Source organism: Aulonocara stuartgranti (assembly GCF_965226115.1).
Source record: "Aulonocara stuartgranti genome assembly, chromosome: 13".
Lineage (NCBI taxonomy): Eukaryota > Metazoa > Chordata > Actinopteri > Cichliformes > Cichlidae > Aulonocara > Aulonocara stuartgranti.
In genome coordinates, this window is record NC_138949.1 from 27,529,779 (window position 1) to 27,549,580 (window position 19,802).

Below are 19,802 nucleotides of genomic sequence, written 5' to 3' on the forward strand. Positions count from 1 at the left end.
TCTGGACACGGAGCGTTTACAGATGAAAACGCCTTTTTCAAATTTATCCGGGCTCGTGTGACGTAAGATCACAGGCCGTTCCAATGCCGTCACCAAACACCACACTTCAAAGCACAAAGCCTGTGTTGTCACAGTAACGCATTCTGCGATAGGAGGTCATATATAGGAGTGAAACTGACATTCGCACAGCCTGAACTGGTTCACGTCTGCAGCGCTGCCGTCTCTTGTAACCCTGCACGTTTCCAAGGTTTGCTTTTTACGATATTCTTGTAGTTTTTGTCCTCAGATGAGGTGTGAAATGTCTGTGTGGTGCAGCCTGGTCTGCCACCCACCTATAAAAGGTGGAGGCTCACCAGGACATGCACGCCTCACAAGTTCCCGGCTCTCTCGACTCGGTTGTAGACGGGTTTCTTGGAGAGGGGGAGGGCAGTGAGGCACAGTCCCCCGTCCCCCGACGCCCCTCGCGATGCCCCTCCTTCTTCGACTAACCCTCTACATAGGAGCCGTGAGAGCCAGGAACTTGTGAGTTTTGTATGTCCACTCAGGAATCATTCATACCTGGTCTGTAGGAAGTTCCTGTCAGAAGGAGGGGGCACCGCGAGGGCGTCGAGGGGCGGAAGGCGGTGCCTTAGTGCCTTCCTCCTTCTGACATTGTAAAGGAACCCTAACTTTATTATTTTTTTAAAAGTAAGATGTATGTATGTATGTATGTATGTATGTATGTGTTTTTTGTCCTCAGATGAGGTTTGAAGTGTCTGTGTGGTGCAGCTGGTCTGGTCTGTCTCTGTACAGTCGAGGCTGCACCCACCTACAACAGGTGGAGGCTCACCAGGACATGCACACCTCACAAGTTCCCGGCTCTCTCGACTCGGTTGAAGACGGGTTTCTTGGAGAGGGGGAGGGCAGTGAGGCACAGTCCCCCGTCCCCCGACGCCCCTCGCGATGCCCCTCCTTCTTCGACTAACCCTCTGCATAGGAGCCGTGAGAGCCAGGAACTTGTGAGTTTTGTATGTCCACTCAGGCATCATTCATACCTGGTCTGTAGGAAGTTCCTGTCAGAAGGAAGATGGACAGTGAACATTTTAAGCCCACTCGGCAGCGACAGATGGCCACCCCTTCCTGAGCCTGGTTCTGTCGGAGGTTTCTCCCCGTTAAAAGGGAGTTTTTCCTCCCCACCGTCGCCAAGTGCTTGCTCATAGGAGATTTTTGGGGCTTTTTTTTTTTAAAACCAACCGCTGATAAGTCAATCAAAGACTAATTTGGACAATTGGGAAAAATTAAATAAAAAAAAAAATTGGATAAAATGCATGTGTCATTGTTTCATATTGATTTCACATAACATACCATTTGATTTCAACATATTTTTGTTACACTTGCAGTGGTGTTTTTTTTATGATCCTGTTCATTTTAAATATGAATATAAATCATCTAAATAGAAATGGAAAACTAGAAAAAATAAAAATATAACTTTACTAATCTGGAAGTTATTTGTCATTGGATCCATCATTCCCACAGTGGAAACACATTATTTCATATTATGTTCAAGTCAGTAGTTAAAAGTATAAAATTTAATAATGTCTATTTTTAGTTTACTTTATTAATAAAGACATTTTTAAGTATTTTAGAAACACTAACATCATACATATCCAAATATGAAGTAATGTCTGGTGTGGAGGCTCAAACTACTAAGCTGAACTCAGTTCTAATCAGTATTAATTTTATTTCTTCATAAACTGCTACTGGCATGAGTGCATATTACAACTTCACTGCGACAGTATTACTTATTTTCCTTACACACAGACCTTATAGGAGGTAATTGAGAGAAAAAAGAGGGGAGGATGGAGTGGGTGAGTAATGTCATTAGGTGAGGTCATTTGGGATATTTTATGTCCTGGCAATGAAGCGGAAAATTATTGAAATTTAAACTGGATACATTTAAAATTGCATTGTTTTTCTGATGCAGCTTGTATTTTATGCAAAACATGTTAAATCTTGTGGGAATGTTCACTTTCAATACAGTTCAGTTATGCAGTGCTGAGTGTCAGACATGCTAAGGCACATGTAATGAAATAACTTGTTTGAGCTTTTGTAAAGAGTTCATTTTTAAATTTTTACACAAACGAGACTTTTCTCACTCCGGTTACTGTTTCAGCTTCACAAAGGCTTCAGTGTTATAATGAAGAAAAAGAAGCATCACTTCAATACATCAGCCGTGTTGTCAGTGATGTAATTTGAGATTTTTCCTTTCAACACTGTTTAAAGTACAGGCTCCCATGTATGGACTGATGTTTTGATCCACCTGCTTCTCTGTAACCTGTGGGTGAATCTCTCCATCTCCTCTGGGTAATTATATTTTCCACTTCATTTACACACAGCTGGAAGAAGGAGATGCGAGTAAGGTCTTTATGTTTCTGCTTGGACCTTCTGTCCCTGCAACCCAAACCCAGATAAGTAGCAAGATATGGATAGATGGATGAGTAGATGTCCTTTTGACATAGTTGTGTCATGAAGTAACATGAAAAAATAGTTTAACCAGTGCACTTTAGGTCTTAAAAACATGAACAGCATCTCTTAAATATATGCATCCATTTTTATCTCAAGTCTCAAGCATTTCCTTAAAACCATATCAACACAATCCAGTGAAGTGAATTAACAGTTTCTCCAAAGACAGCTGCTACATGCAAAGGAATCAAAATTCACAATGCCATCTTCTCAATTCTGTTGGAAAAATATGTCCCATAATTTTTTAAATGGTTAAGAGACAAAATAACCATGTCTAATGTAGCATCTGTGATTTAAACGAAACACAAAACTGTATCAGTTTTCAATTGAGTACGTTGTGTATGATTTTGCAAATTTAAAAAAAAAAGCACCATGATCTACTTTAAGGAACACAAGCAGGATATTTTGGAGTGACCTGACTTGAAAACTCTGCAGGTGGATATTAAAAATGCTGCATCTTCTGCAAAGCAGCCTAAAAATATCCAACTACATCAAAAGTGCTTCACTGAAAAGTGGGTGAAAAGTTTTTAATCATTAATGGAAAAAATGCACCAGTTGTGCATCAGTGATATGAATATCACAAAGTCTGCTAGCTAAGGGTGCTGCAATCTAGAAACACTGTTGTCTCTTCCTCTAACTTGGGGCAGTTATCATCACAGTGCAACTTCACCCTCAGCTCTGAGCAAAACTGCTAAAAAATGTGCAAGGTGCAGAAAAGGAGGGAGGCGATGGATGTGTGAGGCAGAAAACAGGATTCAGAAAAATGCTGAGCTCTGCAGGCTTCAGGAATAGATTCTGAGTGAACAACCACAAATGGTTCTTTCTAGGTGGAGCTCTTTTCCCCTCCATACATTACTGAGGCGCTGAACCATGGTGGTGGTCCAGACCTTTTTTAATTTGTGCCCTCAGCCCTGGGGACTTAGTGACTGAAAGACTGCTAAACCTCTGCTGGTCACTGTAGATAGTCGCAAAGGAAATAATCTTAACTGTTGAGCTGTTTTATCATAACTGAAAAACATGCAGTAGCTAGGAAGAAATATTCTCCATTAGCATTAATTAAAAAACTGAGCACAATAAGGTCGGTTGTCAGAAGAAGCAGGCACTCTTGGCTCCCTGGCACACCGAGCTGAAGACATGATCTCTCTTTGACCTTTGCACAGTGGACCGTAAATGAGCTGTTTACTTTTTTATCTCTACAATATCTCAGGTAATATCTTGAATTGCTGCTGTTCTGCATCAAGTGAGGCAACAGTGCAGTTTCTCTCCTGTATGGATTCTTTGATGAACACACAGGGGCACACTCGGATCAAACACTTGTTATGTCTGCCTGAATGATTTGTCATGTTCGCATGTATTATGAGGTCAACATCCTCTTTAAAACAAGCACAGCAAACACAGCAGAAGTTTATCTCAGTGTGAGATTGTAAATGATTAGATATTTTTCATGGATGTTGCACATGCTGCCAAGTACTCTTCAGAGACAGCAGCGACCTGACTGGAGGCTCCATGGCATGCCTTCATCTTCTTATTCTTTATTTACATGTGCAGAAGCAGAGCAGTCTGATGAAGGGGCCTGACAGATGGTAAGTCCTTCTGTTTCAGTATAAAGATTTTGTGCTGGAGGGAAAGGACCCAGCATTAATGTGAGCTCCTCTTCTCCCTCTTTCATGTGCAGAAATAATTGATCTTGCCTCTGCTGAGCCTCTGAGTTGGGACTCTTCTCCGGCTGTGAGCTGAAAGATGAAAGAGGAAGAATCATTTCTTCTGAGAATTCAGGTGCTTCTCTTAAACATGAAAGAACCTCTTTTTTTTTTTTTTTTTTATCAGGGATCAGGAATAGAAATATACCAAATTATCTGTTGATTGTCTGTTTTTGTCCTTGCATTTCTGACTCATTGGGAGAATTCCATTATGAACATACATATCCTAGTGGAAATTTAAAATATACGATGTGAGAAATATGAAGTGAAACTGCAGTGGATGCATCTTGACATGTAGACGTGGCCAAGATGACCACGTATTCACTTCACACATATATGAACTGTAGCTATAACAGCTTCAACTCTTATGGGAAGGCTTTCCACAAAGTTTACAAGTGTATCAGAATTTGTGAGGTCAGACACTGATGTTGGATGATAAGGCCTGGCTCACAGTCTCCACTCTGATTCATCCCAAAAGCATTCGGTCAGATTGAGGTCAGGACTCCGTGCCGGCCGGTCAGATTTTTCCACACCAAACTTGCTCATCCATGACTGGTACGGAGTCATATTGAAACAGGAAGGGGTCTTCACCCAACTGTTCCCACAAAGTTGGGATCATGAAATTGTCCAAAATGATTTGGTATGCTGAAGCATTAAGAGTTCCTTTCACTGGATCGAAGGGGCCCATCGCCTGAGAAACAACCCCACACCATAATCCCCCCTCCACCAAACTTTACACTAGGCACAATGCAGTCAGACAAGTACCGTTCTCCTTGAAATCACCAAACTCAGAATGTTTTAGAGGAGGAGCAGGGAGGAAGAATTCCCTTTTAACAGAAAGATACCTCAAGCAAAACCAGAGGAAGACATCTATCTGCCATAACAGGTTTTGGAGTGAGGGGAAAGAGAAAGACAGGTCTAAACACAAACACAGGAGACTAATATATATCATCAATCTCCTCATCGATATGCATCTATAACCTTCAAAATTATTTAACACAAAAAGTGATCAGAAGAAAAAACTCAACGTAAGAAGTTTATTGGTTTGCAAAGGAGCTGTTTTTACAAAAGCATAGAGGGGGGAAAACATTTGGAGCATGTATTGTGTTCATCTAAACACTGGCCGTGTGCACATTCTCACAAAGTTTACAGTCAACTCTATTTATTTCGGGAATGTGACATCATGTGGTAATTACAAGTGCTCCTGTTTTCAGCAGATCAAACAGCCAACATGATGCGTGAGATGAAAGAGTATCAGGGAGATCAAAGTTACTGCAGCCGGCACACGAGTGATCCTCCGACTCAGTACATCCTTGAAAACAATGACAGGAAACTGTTGTGCAGTTAAAAGAAAAGCATCTGGAAATGGGAAAGGTTGCAGTTTAAGACAATACTCTTTTTCCATATCATTTGTAATATTTGTACACATCAGAACCCAGAGCCAAAGAAAACACTTTCATTATTATAAAAGACTCAGCTTTTCAACGCGCCTTCATATAAACAGCAAAACGTTAGCTATACAGTCAGGATATCTTTACCACACACAAAGCTGCTGGTTATGGTGTAATAAATACAAATGATAACATGATCAACCGCACAAACACATCAGCAACACATCAGCCTACTTCTACTCAATGAACACCATGAAGTCATTTTAGCACCTTTTAGAAAACCGCTCTTTAACCTGGTGAAACTCATGGGGAAATGATTTTAATTCAATACTCGAGTCCACATTAGGCCATAAAAAAATACAGCCCAAAAGAACAGACAGTGGATAGATGGCAAAAAGAAATAAAACCGCATGCTTGACTGAAACAGAAACTGGCAATACATAGTTGGTACGTCAATCTGTCGTCTTTCCAAATTGCCAGGTACTAGCTTACATGCACAACAAATGCTTTCATGTGTTTTCTTCAAAAATAAAAACCCTGAGTCCACGTACATCCAAAGTCCGAAAGGAGGGTAACAAACAGACAGACATGGGTAAAAAACAAAAACAAACACTCCTTCTCTTACATCAGACTTGCTGGATTTTAAGGGTAGGAAGAGTGTAAAGATTTACTTCACTGAATGGGTATAAAAGGGCAGGTCCTAAATAACTGGGGTGATTGTGGACAGTAATTTCACCTGGGTTACCATTAGATTACAATCAGCCAGAAAATGACATTCAGCTTTTCAGTTACATTTTTAAAGTGTTGCAGAGAAAATAAAATAAGAGTTACAAAGAGCAATAAATTATGATTTCCCAAGGTTGTTCTTCAAAAGATGTGGGATCATTAGGAGATCAGAAAAAGAGGCCTGCATATTTAACAGTAAAAATGCTTTAACTGTTTTCTTCTCGCTGTGAGTTTTGCAATTTTTTTAAAGTGCAACAGTACAAAATAGGTAAGTACCCCACAAGCTTATCCTGTACCTGCACCACATCTAAAAACCTAGAGGAAAACAAACTGCGCTCAGCTGGAAAAAAACACAGCAGTTCCAGAAACAATTTGCTAATGGCAGAGTTCAAGTGTACACTATGCTGAGCCAAACAGACTCCCAGCTCAGCTCTGCACACATATAAAGAGCTCCCTGGAATGAGCACAGGAAGCCTTGAATTGTTCCTCTCCCTCCCCCGTACCTCCTGCTGCTGTCAACACAGTAAACTGAAGACCCAAAACATGAACCTGCATCACCCTTCAACACACATCTTGTTTTTACATCACTCAAACATACTTCCATGGACTATATCAACATTATTACAGTAAACTGTTACTAAATATGGTCACCAGAATACCAATAGCATCCAACAACATGCCCAATCAGCATAATTACATGTTATTTGGACACATTTGCCCTTGTAATACTAAAGTAAGAATGATTCACACACACCTATCCGTTACACTGCAATTCTCAGTACCACGCTCGTTTGTGTCCAGAATAAATTTGGGTAAAACGAGGAACTCAGGAAGACGCTGTCTGACCAACCAGGCAAAAAGAAGCTTAGAGTCAGCTCTAGGAGCAGCGATGTTATTGCTATATCAAAGGAACTAGCAAATACTCATGCATGTATAGAAAGCAGCCTTTCTGCATTTTGACAAACGCTGCCCACAGGTAATGAAGAAGTTTCCTTAGAGTTTGCCCACAAAGGAAGCCTCATTCATGGCTTACTCCAATTTTACAGCAGCAAAAATTCGATCCAAAAACCATCATTGGCTTATGATAAACACAGAATATGTGAGGGTGAAAATGTCAAAATGTCTGAGCAGTTTTGTGCAGGCAACTGCTGTTCACTTCTTCAGTGTCAAACTGCTAAAAAAAAAGTCCTCAAAAGGGATCAAACAGGCTCATGAAACCTGGTTTAGGTTTTACTGTCATAAACAGAACCAGCAGCGCCGCTTTCCAACATTTACAAGTTGCGATCATTTATTCTGTGAATTTCTATTGAATAGTTTAATGATTTCTAACAATGTAATAATTCTAGAAAAACAGCGTACACCATTCCATTTTTCCATTATTGTGATGCATGATACTTCTGTACCTGAATGACCTTCAAAATGTACTATTTGTATCATGACTTTGGTTTCTGTTACACCCCCTAACGTGTTATAAATGTGTAACAAATCACATTTATGAGCAGTTTCAGGAAACGTTTCAGTTGTGAAAAACCCCCTTGGCTAACCCTTCATGTGAAATGACACGTGCCTTGTTCTTTTAAGTGTCTGGGAAACAGCTGCAGGGCATCTGCACCAGAGTATCTATTATTCATGAACAGCTTATCAACGTTTATAATTTCAGCTTTAATGCATCTTTAGAAACCCAGGAAACTTTAATGATTTATTAACATTTCTAAAAGTGGGACTGGTAATAACCGTTTACCAACTTTTAATAAATACAATTTTAATTACACACAAAAGGGATTTTTCACAACTTGGCAAATATATTCAGGCTAATAACTGACCCATGAACATAACTTAAACTTAAATCATTTTTCTTATAAAACCCTTTAAAGAGGTCAAGGCTTCAGCAACAAAGAAACTTTATTGCTGCCCTAAGCCATTTGTCTAGAACAAATCTGGCCAGCTTTTTGCAAGAGCTTTGTCTTCCTCAGACTTTTCCTTCTCCTACCTGTATATTAGAAGTAGGTGAAATGCATAAACAGAAAAAAAAAAAAGTACCTTTTAATGTCTGCAGTGAGTTTTTACATCTTTCTAGAGTATGGAAAAAAAACCCAAAAAAACCCCAAAAACCTGATAACGCATAATCAACGTTGATACTGGAAGAGTGTAAACAGAGCACCTTAAGATTTCATACACACAATACTTGTGGGTTTAACTTGAAGATCTCTTCTCTATATTTTTTAGAACTTGCTCCCTGCCCCAGTGAAGGAAACTGTCATAAAGAAAACAACGCATAAGAGACCAGACATTTGTGTTAGTTACACTTCTAAAACACAGCCTGCAGCGCTAGGAAAGGATGAGACTGCATCAGTGTGGGCAAGATGCCGATGAGGAATGATTCAGGAAAACCTTTTTCTTTTTTTAAAAAGCCATGAGACACACAAGACCTATAATGGACTAAAACAGCACCAGCCATACCACCAAAAACTGTGACATTGAGAAATTAATCTGTGCATCACTATATCTTCTATGCTACTATTAAAGAAAAAAAAAAAAAAAAGATAAACAAAAAAACATCAACCCTATACATTCAAAGTACCCCCAGGATCTGACCCCTGACTCCAAAATGTGTGACTGAACCTGCACCCGGCTGAACCTGTGACCTCGATGACAGCACGGTTTCTTCTTCATATAAGGAGTAAAACTTCTATCTTATTTTAGTGTTCAACTCTGATGAGGCTTGCAAAAGAAAAAAGGAGCAGAAGTCAAATTTTAAATAACATTTCTCTGCAGCTCTACTGCCTCTATAGCGCAATCTACTGACAGGAGAGTGGCTGTAGTTAAAAAAAAAGAAGAAAAAAAAAGAAAAGTGCAAACTACCCAGACACGCTGTGTTAAGCATGGGATGCTACATCTTGTCATGATATAATCCTCATTTTTGAGTATTTAGGTCAATGAGGCTGCAACGTGTTACCATGACAACTGGAATAAACCCAAGGGATGCAGAGGAGTGCCAGCAGAGTTGGATATACATCAGCAGAGAGAAAACAGGCCGCTATGCTGTCTTGTGTTGTGCTCAGATGAGTTTTTGAAATAGTTACACATCCAGCTGTGCTGAGCTCAATCTAACTAAAGCATATCAAATATACATATATGTCCAGGTATATTTGAATTGAAACCAGTTGCATCTCGCATAACATCATGTATCCGCCTGATTTGGGAACACTGCTCTGGCCTGTCTGAGTTTTACTGCACATTTGTTCACGTTGCTTGGTCAGCAAAAGATTTAAGAGGACGCTTGTATGTTTAAACAAAGTGAGTTGAATTGAGTTTAAGTTTTTGATTTTGTTCTATCCATGAGCAACACTTAACTTTCACTTTAGCTGCTAATTGTCAGATATTTTTATCTAACTGGTTTTTTCAAACCTCCACACCTGCCTCCATCTCAAATTCCCTAAAGGATTCGACATAAAAGTGGAATGTCCTATAAATAAGCTACAAGTTCGCTGATCTAAAAACTGGGGCTACAAGGGAAAAATACCTGAAAAATGGATCAAACACATTCACCCACAAAGCACCATCACATCAGATCCTGGTTCAACATAAAGAAGAGGAAGAAGAAGAAACAGCAAAGCAGAAAAACTTTGATCCAGTTACTATGCTGATGCAGTGCTGTACGATGGGCTATGGATGATGATGTAACAGGCGCACGTGTGTGTGTGGTCATGTGTGATCAAGTCCTTGCTTCACACACGACTTGCGGAGCGGGAATTGGTCAGAGGGCAAGTTAACCAAGCTTGGTAATCTGTAGGTCTCCTTGTATTCGTACTGTGTCGATAGAGGGCAAAGATTTTACTTTGTGATAAAAGTCAAAGAGCTGGTGTCCATCCACGAATATCCGGAACCTCTGGTGCTCGCAGTGGATCTCAATCTGCAGAAGGAAGAAAGACATGGAGAAAAAGACAGTTAGGCAAAAGGTGGAAAGAAAATACCGCACTTTAACCGCTTTTGACTTCATGACAAGTAGAGACTGAACACACTCATTCCATACAGTCACAATAAGCAGAAGAAATTGGGTGGGTGGAAAAAGCTGTGTCAGAGTTACACACAATCACCTCATGAGCTGAAGGGACGCATCTCACTTTATACAACCATTTCTTTCTCTGCTCGTTAATATAAAAATATTATTTGTGCAGTTTCAATTTGAGTAAATAATTACAAAATAGATTCAGTAAAGGACTAGATGTTACAATCCCTGATATTGCATTGCTTTAAATGGAGAAAACGTTGACGGATGCTTGTTATGAGGAAAGGCAGCTCAGAAACTTTACCAGCGGCACACATCGTTGTGTGCCTCAACTTTCGGTCTTTTACCAAAGCTAATCTGTCATTTTTTCTTCCTTGGTTAGGGTGCATGATAAAGACAACCGCTTGTAAAGAGAAAGACCAAATGACCCCTTACACTGAGGATGACTATCAGCTATTTTAGTTGATGTTAAAACATTTAAAGCTCCCAAAACGTTATTGAATAAGTAGGCTAGAGCTAAGCCTCGCTCTCATTTTCTTCTCTTGTTTGTACGTGTACACACTGAATCCTAACAAACCGACAACAAAAATGTAACTGCATAAACACCTCCGCGTGGTTTATGCCAGTGGGGGGGAATTTAAAAAAAAAAAGAAACCGTCAAACAACTCAAGGCAGAATGTTTTAGATGAAGCAGCAGAAACAAACCATCCTGCTCTGAGACCACAGCACATCATGTGTCTCTCCACATGCCCCTGGATTCAGGAGGGAGTTTGTTTTAAACATTCTGCATGGCAGACTTAATCTCCAGCCTCCAGCTTTCGACAGAGTCATGACTGTGCCGACCTGCTCAGTCACGCTGCAACCACAAACAATGACACTTTATCAGAGAGCTGACATTCAACAACCAGATGCAGGGTTCACCTCTAAAAATAACTTAAGTTGTTGTGTCTGCATATGCATATTTCGCATTCTTAAAAAACAGAAAGAGTTTCTCTTTGTAAAAATTCTCATGCATCCACAGCTGAGTTTTAAAGATATCAGACTGGAAAACACACTAAGCAAAAACCCTTGACTGGGGCAGGGATAGCTCAGTAGGTAGAGTGGTAGCCCCATGATCGGAAGGTCAGGGGTTCGACTCCACTGAACGGCTACCCTGAGGTACCCCTGAGCAAGGTACCGTCCCTACACACTGCTCCCCGGGCGCTGCACTGGCGGCTGCCCACTGCTTCACTGGGTGAATGGGTTAAATGCAGAGGAACTATTTCCCTATGGGGACTAACACTTTACTTTGACCCCAGCAATTAGGGGATCCAGTGGCTCTGTTATGATGTTGGAATAGTTTTGCTCACATTGTGTGTGTCTCCTTAGAAGTAAGGATCACTGTAAATCCATAAACTTATGGTGGAGTGGTCTCTTCCAGGACTATAATGTACCCCATAAAAAGGATAGCAAGGGGTTACTGAATTGTTTAAGTTTGCAAAGGAGATTAATCATATGCACTGGTTTTGACAGTGAACCAAACTCAGCTGCAGTGCGCACCTGTAAGAGACTTTGTGACGTGATCTGCTTGAGAAGGAGGTCCAATCACTATGCAAGATAAATAAAAATAGCTCCAGCAATCAGTGCCAAAATAAATTTTTACTAAATTTGTACACATGCACTAGAGTCCTGAACATTTCGAGACATTACGCAATAGAGATGGTTACAAGTACACAAATTACCGACCCAGTTGCTTTGGGCATTTGCCGTCTTTTAGCCTCCAGCTCCTCAAGTATAACCTCTATATGGATTTCACAGAGCTGCCAACACTGCAGCAAGTGTTATGGTGCATTTCACGGTGACGTGTGGGTGTCGTGAACTTGGCACTTTAAACAGACCTTCGGCTACACTGGAGAAAGAACAACTTCATTCAGTGTCCTGAAAACATCTCGAGAAACTTCATGCTTTGTTCTTCGCTCCATTGCCACTATTGTATATTTTTAGCTGTACACCATGTGTGTTATTCATGTGCAGACTTATTGGAGCAGAATATGACATTAAAGAGCTAACAAGTCCTCGGGTGTTATGAGATTACTCATCATGCATATGCCCTGCTGCTCAACCCCCTCCACCCTCCAACTCCAACTCATTCAGCACACCACAACAGCTGATGTGGTCCTAACGCAGTAAACAGGCCACTATATGGGGTACAGGCTGTATTTACATTACAATATGATGAAGCATGGACAACATTTCCTGTTTGTGTTCCATTATCATGCTGCGCAGATAATCTCACATAACTAATTCTGAAAATATCTCTGCTACAGGCGACTGCTGGGGATTACCCAGAATTATTTGATGTGAGAAAAGGGATTTTTTTACCCTAAAAGGCTGATCAGGGATGAAGGGAAAATACACAGTGGACGCCTCCTCCTCTGTCCATTTCCCAGAAACCCGAGCGCTGCGAAGGAACTGACGGTCAGTGAAACGAGCCGTGAGTTTCAGGGCCACATCAAATGGAGGCTCCCCTTTCTCTGAATCACGTCCGCAGGTCAGGCTGACATCAAAGCTGAGGGTATGAAAAAAAAAAAAACAAAAAACAAAACCGGGGTATCGGGTATTCAGGCAGGATGCAGTGGTAAAGCACACATCAGATAATCTGGGATAAATGAGATGCATAATTCTGCTGCGTAAGAACAATTCTCACCAATTGTGAGTTAATTATGCATAATCCCTGCTGCTAGTTCTGTTTATCCACCCTCCCCTGCTGCTGCTGCACAGTTATGCGTCTTGGTGTAAGTTTATGGTCACAGTTACAGGCATCAAGTTTCTAAGTAATGAGACGCAACAAAGAAAGACTGTGTGTTTAGGCCTTGGAGCTGTTCTGTCTGTTGGGACATTCACATGAACTTTGGCATGGAAAACCCTCCCAGCAGCAGGCACTAAACAAGATGAGGTCATCGAGAGGTTTCTTCCAAGTTTGACACAAGTTTCCATGTAGGGTAAGGACACACCCAAACAAATCTGCTTCACTGGATCTCTCTCTTTTTTTAAAAAAATTTTAAAAAAAAGGAAAATCCCCCCCTTTTTCTCCCTGCTGGTGAGGGAACGCCCTGTCTCTGCATACTTAAGGAGCCACTGTTCTTTCTGGCTGCCTACGCATTACTCAGTGTGTCCTCGAGTGGCCGTGCAAGTCTGACTAGCCTAAGAACAAACAAAAAAAACAAAAACAAAACATCCCATCTCTAACATCCTTTAGCAAAGAATGTGTACTGTGCAGACGTAAATCAGAATGTTTTAAATATGCAGAGATAAAAACATGGCTCCAGATAAAGAGTGTGTGCATGCATGCCTTTGTGAGGTGTTATGTTACCTGTCTGGCTCCAGGTCCACGATGCCCATCACTATTATCTTCTTCCCCGGCCGCATGCCCCCCCGGATGCGCCCGCTGAATGGCACCGTCTACGCATTGCACACATTGAATTTATTACGCACAGCCAGGAGCGAGCATCAAACAAGGACACTCGGGAAATCGTTTAAATATTTCATACCAGGAGGCGTGATAAATCCTCCTTGTCAGGTGAGATGAGGCCGGGGTTCCCCAGCGAGTCATTCAGGTGGTCTTCTTCCACATTCTTCAACACCAGTGACAAAAGACACAGGATGCAAAGTATCATTTATCGCGCTGTCAGGTAGGATATACAACTTGCATGGCTGAGGTTAAAGGCACAACAAGAGGCTACAGGCCTATCATTCAATATATGCACAAGAGTGTGGCCTCGTACGCGGCGTGCAACAACAATGACGAGGTGGCAGCAGACCTGTCATGTTGTTATCAGCGTTCCTGCCGGGAGCCATGAGTTATTATAAATGAGCCCCACATTTGGCACCATCTTGCACTACGATGGAAATGCGCACCGGCTGGGTGGCCTAGAAGAGCACACACCGCCGGTGCATTTCACCACAGCGTATTGGATTTCCCAATTTCCTCCCCGGCCACAGATGAAAGAGGAGTCGCCCTACGCTCTGAATGCGCTGCGCCCGGCGCTCCGCATTTACAATAAGCGCCGGATAATCGACCTAACGGTGCGCTTAAATCGCAACTAACAGGCCCCCATGCACAGAAAATAAATACCAACACACGTAACCCCGGATCGGTTCCCCGAAAACCTTCAAAATACTCACTACTCCGTCCTTCTCCGCTGCCTGCACCGCCATCTTGAGCAGAATAGCATAGGATGCTGATTATCGGAGCAGAGGCAGCTCTGCCGGGGAGCGTGGTTTGTCAGCGTCGTGGCACTGACTCAGGAGGATATTCCTGTTCCTGCTCCAGTACTGCTCCTATTCTTGGGTCCTCGCGTCTGACTTGGCCTGAGAGAGAGCACAGTCACCTCGCAGGATCCCTCTGCTCCACTGAAATGGGTGGATGTCTGCTGACGTATGCTTTATAATAATTACAGACCAAAAGCTTAATCCCCGTCTGTTGGAGAAGGCTAATCAGACAGATTTCCCTCAACCCTTCACCCAATTAGACAACGCATTGTTTGGATTCTTTGGGGGGTTTCTAGGTTGGGATAACAATCCAGGACACGACTTTTAGCTGGTTTAAATAAGCGGTTACTTTATGAGACTGCGCTCGCGTGTCGTTTATCCAGTTTGACTGTGACACAGACTGGGGGGTTTTGGCCTAATTGGCCAAAGTGGGCACACTCAATACTTTGGAATGATTAAACAATACTGTAGGGCTCAGAGGCGTCAGGGAGTTTAAAAATAGCTACAAATTGACCTGTTTCTGCTCACTTGTGAGCCTGGGACATAATTGCTTTTCACCGAATGAAGTGGACAATCCCACTGTCTGTTCATTGACTTTTGCAACCCTCTCCGTCCTTTCTGTATGCTCTCTATCTATTCAACCCCCATCTCTGATCGTTAGCCCGGCTGTTGTTTAGTTAAACTGGTCCACTCTGCCCCTTTGTGGATATTTAAAGGCATTACACGCTAAGCAAATCAATGCACTGTGACTTCAGTGATGCACTGATGTTCCCCTTAATACAAAACGCTGCAGCGAGAGTACTGACAGGGTTAAGAAAGATAGATCATGTTTCTTCTATACTAGATTTTCTTATTTCTTGACAGAGAGACAAAATTAGAAATGAGTATATCAGAGGAACAGTTCAGGTTGAGCATTTTGGAGACAAAGTTAGATAGGCAAGGCTGAGATAGCTTGGACATGTGTACAGGAGCAATGGTGGATATTTTGAAAAAGGGATTTTGAAGATGGACCCAGAAGGCACGAAGAAATGAAAAAGATCACAGAGAAGATTCATGGATGTAGGGAAGCAGGGCCTCCAGAAGGTCTTGCGCGACAGAAGAGGATGCTAGGCTTAGGTAGAGATGGAGCTTTGACGACCCCTAGCGGAAGCATCCGAAAGACGAAGATTAGTTTATCTTTAGTGGTTCACTGTTGAATCTATCATTGAATTTAAAGTCCTTCTCCTTACATACAAAGTCTTGAATAATCAGGTCCCATCATATCTTCCAAAGGATTTGTGTCTCCTCCCAGGATCAAACTGGAGACTTTTTGTTTGTTAGCCAAGTACATAAACCCCTGCACTATTGAAACACCCCTTAACAAGTTATTAGTTCTTATTATTGCTGCAGTAATAACACTCAAATATCCTACATATATCTCTATTCAATGCATTACTCGTGCCTCTAGTCCAGGGTTGGGCAACATGTTTTCCAGAGGGCCTTCCTGCCTTATGAAACGTCACACATTGATGACACTTGCATGGTGACATATGAAACAAAACATGGTTTCAAGTTATGCTGAAAATTTTACATTACATAAAAACATAACTCAAGAATCCCATTTATTCACATTTAAATCAGGATGTGTTTACATAGTCTGTCCAGTTAGGAAGCGCATACCATTTTGAATCCTTTACACCTGCTTTGGTGCAAAAGAAAATGACAATGCATACACTGGAGAGGCAAAAACAAGACAAATGTCAGCAGCTTATTCAGTTTTTCCTAAATTAAACACATCCAGGCCTGCCATCACAAAAAAGATTTGCTGTGTCTCCCAGCACAGTACAAGAGTGTGGAGAATAAACCAGGAGGTGGGCTGTTACATGAAGAGATGGACAGTGTCTACCCAGCAAAGAAGAACAAGAAGAGCACTGCCAGAATCCTGCAAAATGACCTCCAGCAGGCTATTAATGTACACGTGTCTGGCCAAACAGAATCCAGGAGGGCCATGTGAGGGCTGAATGCCCTTTAGTGGGACCTGTGCTCAAAGACCAGTGCCTTCCAGCTTGACTGGCATTTGCCAGAGAAAAAACAGAACTGGTAGGTCTGCCACTTTTGCCCTGTTCTCATGACAGATGAAGTTACAGGCATCTTAACATTTGGCACAGCCTCCGTAAACTGTCCAGACTCACAGAGGCTCAGTGTGAAGAGAACACTGGTGATAGCATAGAAGTTTAACTGACTTTGTGTTACACTGCGATGATCAAGTGTTCCCTTTTTTAGCAGTGTATTTAAACCAGTGGTGTCGAAGTGTAGAACAGCACGCTTCACAATCTGTACATAGTATCAGCCGTCTGGTTTCATGTCCTGAACTCGTAGTTGCCCCCCCCCCCCCACACACACTCTTTTTAAATAAGCCACAACATTTTTTCTTAGCTGTCATTAAGCATTTCTTTATATTAGACACTAACATGGAGGAGGAGCTGAATCTAAATCTCATTTTTAATGATTTCAATGCTGAGGTCTTTCTTTAGAGAAGGATAAAGTTGTCTCCATTGCATTAAACCCATCATATGTATTAGGAGTAGCAGGCAGCCACTGTGTAGCACCCAGTGATCAACTCCAAATATAAACCAGTGCCTCAGTCAAAGACATAGTGAAAGAAGAACATGTAATTTTCTGCACAAAGGGGCCCGCTGCGCCAACATCCAGCCTTGCAGTGCTGTCAGCGCTGAGAAGCATTTTGTTCATGGTTCCTTGAAATGTAGGAAAAAACTGAAGTGTTTTAAAAAAAATCATTATTTGTGGAAACAGCTATGTGGGCGATGACATTGCATGGTCATTGATTCCTTCTCTAATGTGCAATCAGTGAGAAAATTTTGTGTTTCAAACGGGTTTTTATTTACATTCGATTTTTGCATGTATTTTAATGAAGATGCAGTGAAGAAAAATCATAACCATGATCACAAGCATTTCATATGAGTCTGAATGTGCAGTGGTTATCCTCCTCCTTGATAATTTGTGCAGTTCTCTGTAGAATACGGGATAAACGCTTCTGGTCCAAAATCCTGATTGATGATATTAATGTTCAAAGCACCGTTTGTGGGCTTCTGTGTGTCCACCCATAACTTATAAAGTGTTTAAGGTTGTCTGTCACTATATCATAGATACATGTGAAAAATAATGAAAATAAAAACTGGAATTATAAACTAAACTGTATAAAACACAAAGTTTGTGCTACTACCAGAAACACAAACATAGGAGCCAGGGGAAATTTCCCTTCTTTCATTCCGTAACAGTCATTTATGTGTCTGTGTCACATTCAGTTTCATCAATCAGTGATCAAACGCCTGCTTGACCTCGTTTCATCTAAAAGTCTCTTGTTTTTGTGCTTCCACCTAGCGGTTATTTTTGGAACGACATCATTACAAGAATCCATCGGTTAGTTTCACTTCCGTTGCTTTTGCAGCAGCAGTTAATGTTAGAAATGCCAAATGAAATGATATTAGCAACCTGGTGAATTCTTTTATTTCTTAAAAAATATATTATTAATCGAGCCCCTGCAGCTGCTTACAGGCTAGTGCAGCTCCGCATCAGCTAAAGCTGGCACCAAATTCTGGCCAAATAGATCAGAAAATTGCAAACTGCATTTCTGTGCATCTGTGGAATCGCTGAAAGCAGATCAAACAGCTCGCCTGACTTAAACCTAAAAATTCCCAGAGCTCATCATCTATCTAACTCTCTCCTTCTCCCCCTCTCTCCCTCATTCTCTCTCTCCTACAGAGACCAGCCGGTCCGGTCCGGCTGTCCTCCCTGCTGCCATGGCCGCGGAGGCTGCCGGTAGGAATGATGCCACGCGTGGACCTGCAAACAGCACAGAGATGGAGGTGCGGGTAAGATGCTTTTCAGGTAGTTTGGGTCGCTGTCTTTTCGCGGGAAGCCTCCAGGATCGAGGTGGTCCCTCGACAGCAGGCCTTTGTGCGCCGCTGCAGAGATGGAGTTGGGATTTATTTTTTCATTTTGTGTCACATTTCAGGCCAGAGCTCCATTTTTTTCCCGTAAAGCAGGGAGGGTGGATGAGGGTTATCTTTCAGAGGGGGGGCAGAGAGCGACCGCTGAGCATCGCAGCGCTGCTGCAGCGCTCACGTCCTGCGTGAAAGGGAGAAGTGAAAGCGCAGCAGCTGGTCGGCTGCAGAGGGCTCGGCTTATAAATAGCCCTTCGTTGACTTCTCTTTCACAATTTTTATTCGGCAAATGTGTCTTCCTGAATTCGGAGAGATTTAAATACGGCCGTCAAGCCTGTTTTCTTCCACTTGGTAGTGACGCAAATTGGCAACAACTTGGCAGGCAAGGTAGGAAATTATTCCTGATCAACAGAGCAGAGCCTGTTATGAATGAAAAGCGAGCCTCTGCTGGGCTGATCGAGGTCATTATCGCAGTGTACAAGCAAAAGAGGCAATGTGGTGTTTTCATCAAGTATAGGTCTGTCCATCTGGTCAGATGGGTGGAAGGGTGGGATTGCTACAAAAAAAAATGTGTTAGGAGAAAAAAAATCACGCTCTTAAAATATGTCATTAGTTTTTTTAAATTTTATTCCCAAGTATTATTTTGGGGACATCAGAAAACATATTGATGATTATGGAGCGCTACTGAGGTTATAGCACCAGTTAAAGTGTGTGTGTGTGTGCGTGTGCGTGTGCGTGCGTGCTATTGGCGTCTGTTCTTCATGCCTTCTTCAGTTGCTGGCTCTCAAACTCAACCTGTTCTTCCACTTTGCATTCATGCGGACGAGATGTTTGTGTCAGCTAATGTTCAAATGCTCTTTACCTGTTGACTTCAGTCTTTGGCCTCACTTCTCAAGTGCTCTTCATCCCTTCCACATCTCCCTTTTTCTTTACATCGTGTCCAATGGTGAGTTTGTGCTCCTTCAATCGGTTTGGTCTCCTCTAGATGAGGTTAGCCTTGTCTTTTTTCCAGGCCTTTCTCATATTCAGTGATGGATAGTCAGCGTTTGTTTGCATTTTAAATCAATGTGTCATCTGAAGTGGTTACAGTTGCCACACAGAATCAGGGTGACATGTCTGCAAATGTAGGCTAAAGTGCCAAAGGTGAGGCTAACCAAATGCAGCAGATTATTCACTGCAGTCTCCCTAATCTCCTTGCTGGAAAATGAGAGATTCTGGATTAAAGGAGGGAGTTTGGTGGAAACCCGTGAAAGAACGCCGTTATTAGAGATTACTGGAC

The 19,802-nt window shown here is 41.9% G+C and overlaps 2 protein-coding genes across 12 annotated transcripts in view; one reads left to right on the forward strand and one right to left on the reverse strand.

Annotated features, from left to right (window-relative positions):
* Positions 1-19,802, forward strand: part of abch1 (ATP-binding cassette, sub-family H, member 1) — a 58,218-nt gene that overhangs the window by 3,645 nt on the left and 34,771 nt on the right. For 3 of the 11 annotated variants that reach the window (XM_082557113.1, XM_082557114.1, XM_082557117.1), the window contains 4 exons: positions 2,268-2,343; positions 4,051-4,085; positions 4,178-4,278; positions 18,342-18,451. In XM_082557113.1, the coding sequence (XP_082413239.1) occupies positions 18,380-18,451 (72 nt within the window). In that variant the 5' untranslated portion in view covers positions 2,268-2,343; positions 4,051-4,085; positions 4,178-4,278; positions 18,342-18,379. Of the gene's footprint in view, positions 1-2,262; positions 2,344-4,050; positions 4,086-4,177; positions 4,279-16,420; positions 16,659-17,960; positions 18,000-18,341; positions 18,452-18,495; positions 18,911-19,230; positions 19,470-19,802 lie in introns of those variants that run through there. The other 8 variants (XM_082557115.1, XM_082557116.1, XM_082557112.1 and 5 more) reach the window with 7 other exon arrangements.
* lgalslb (lectin, galactoside-binding-like b) lies at positions 8,350-15,202 on the reverse strand. The gene is made up of 5 exons (XM_082557121.1): positions 14,493-15,202; positions 13,859-13,942; positions 13,681-13,769; positions 12,690-12,876; positions 8,350-10,232 (listed from the first exon to the last, which is right to left on the reverse strand). Exons 1-5 carry the CDS (start codon positions 14,523-14,525, stop codon positions 10,089-10,091), a joined length of 537 nt encoding a protein of 178 aa, XP_082413247.1. The 5' UTR covers positions 14,526-15,202; the 3' UTR covers positions 8,350-10,088.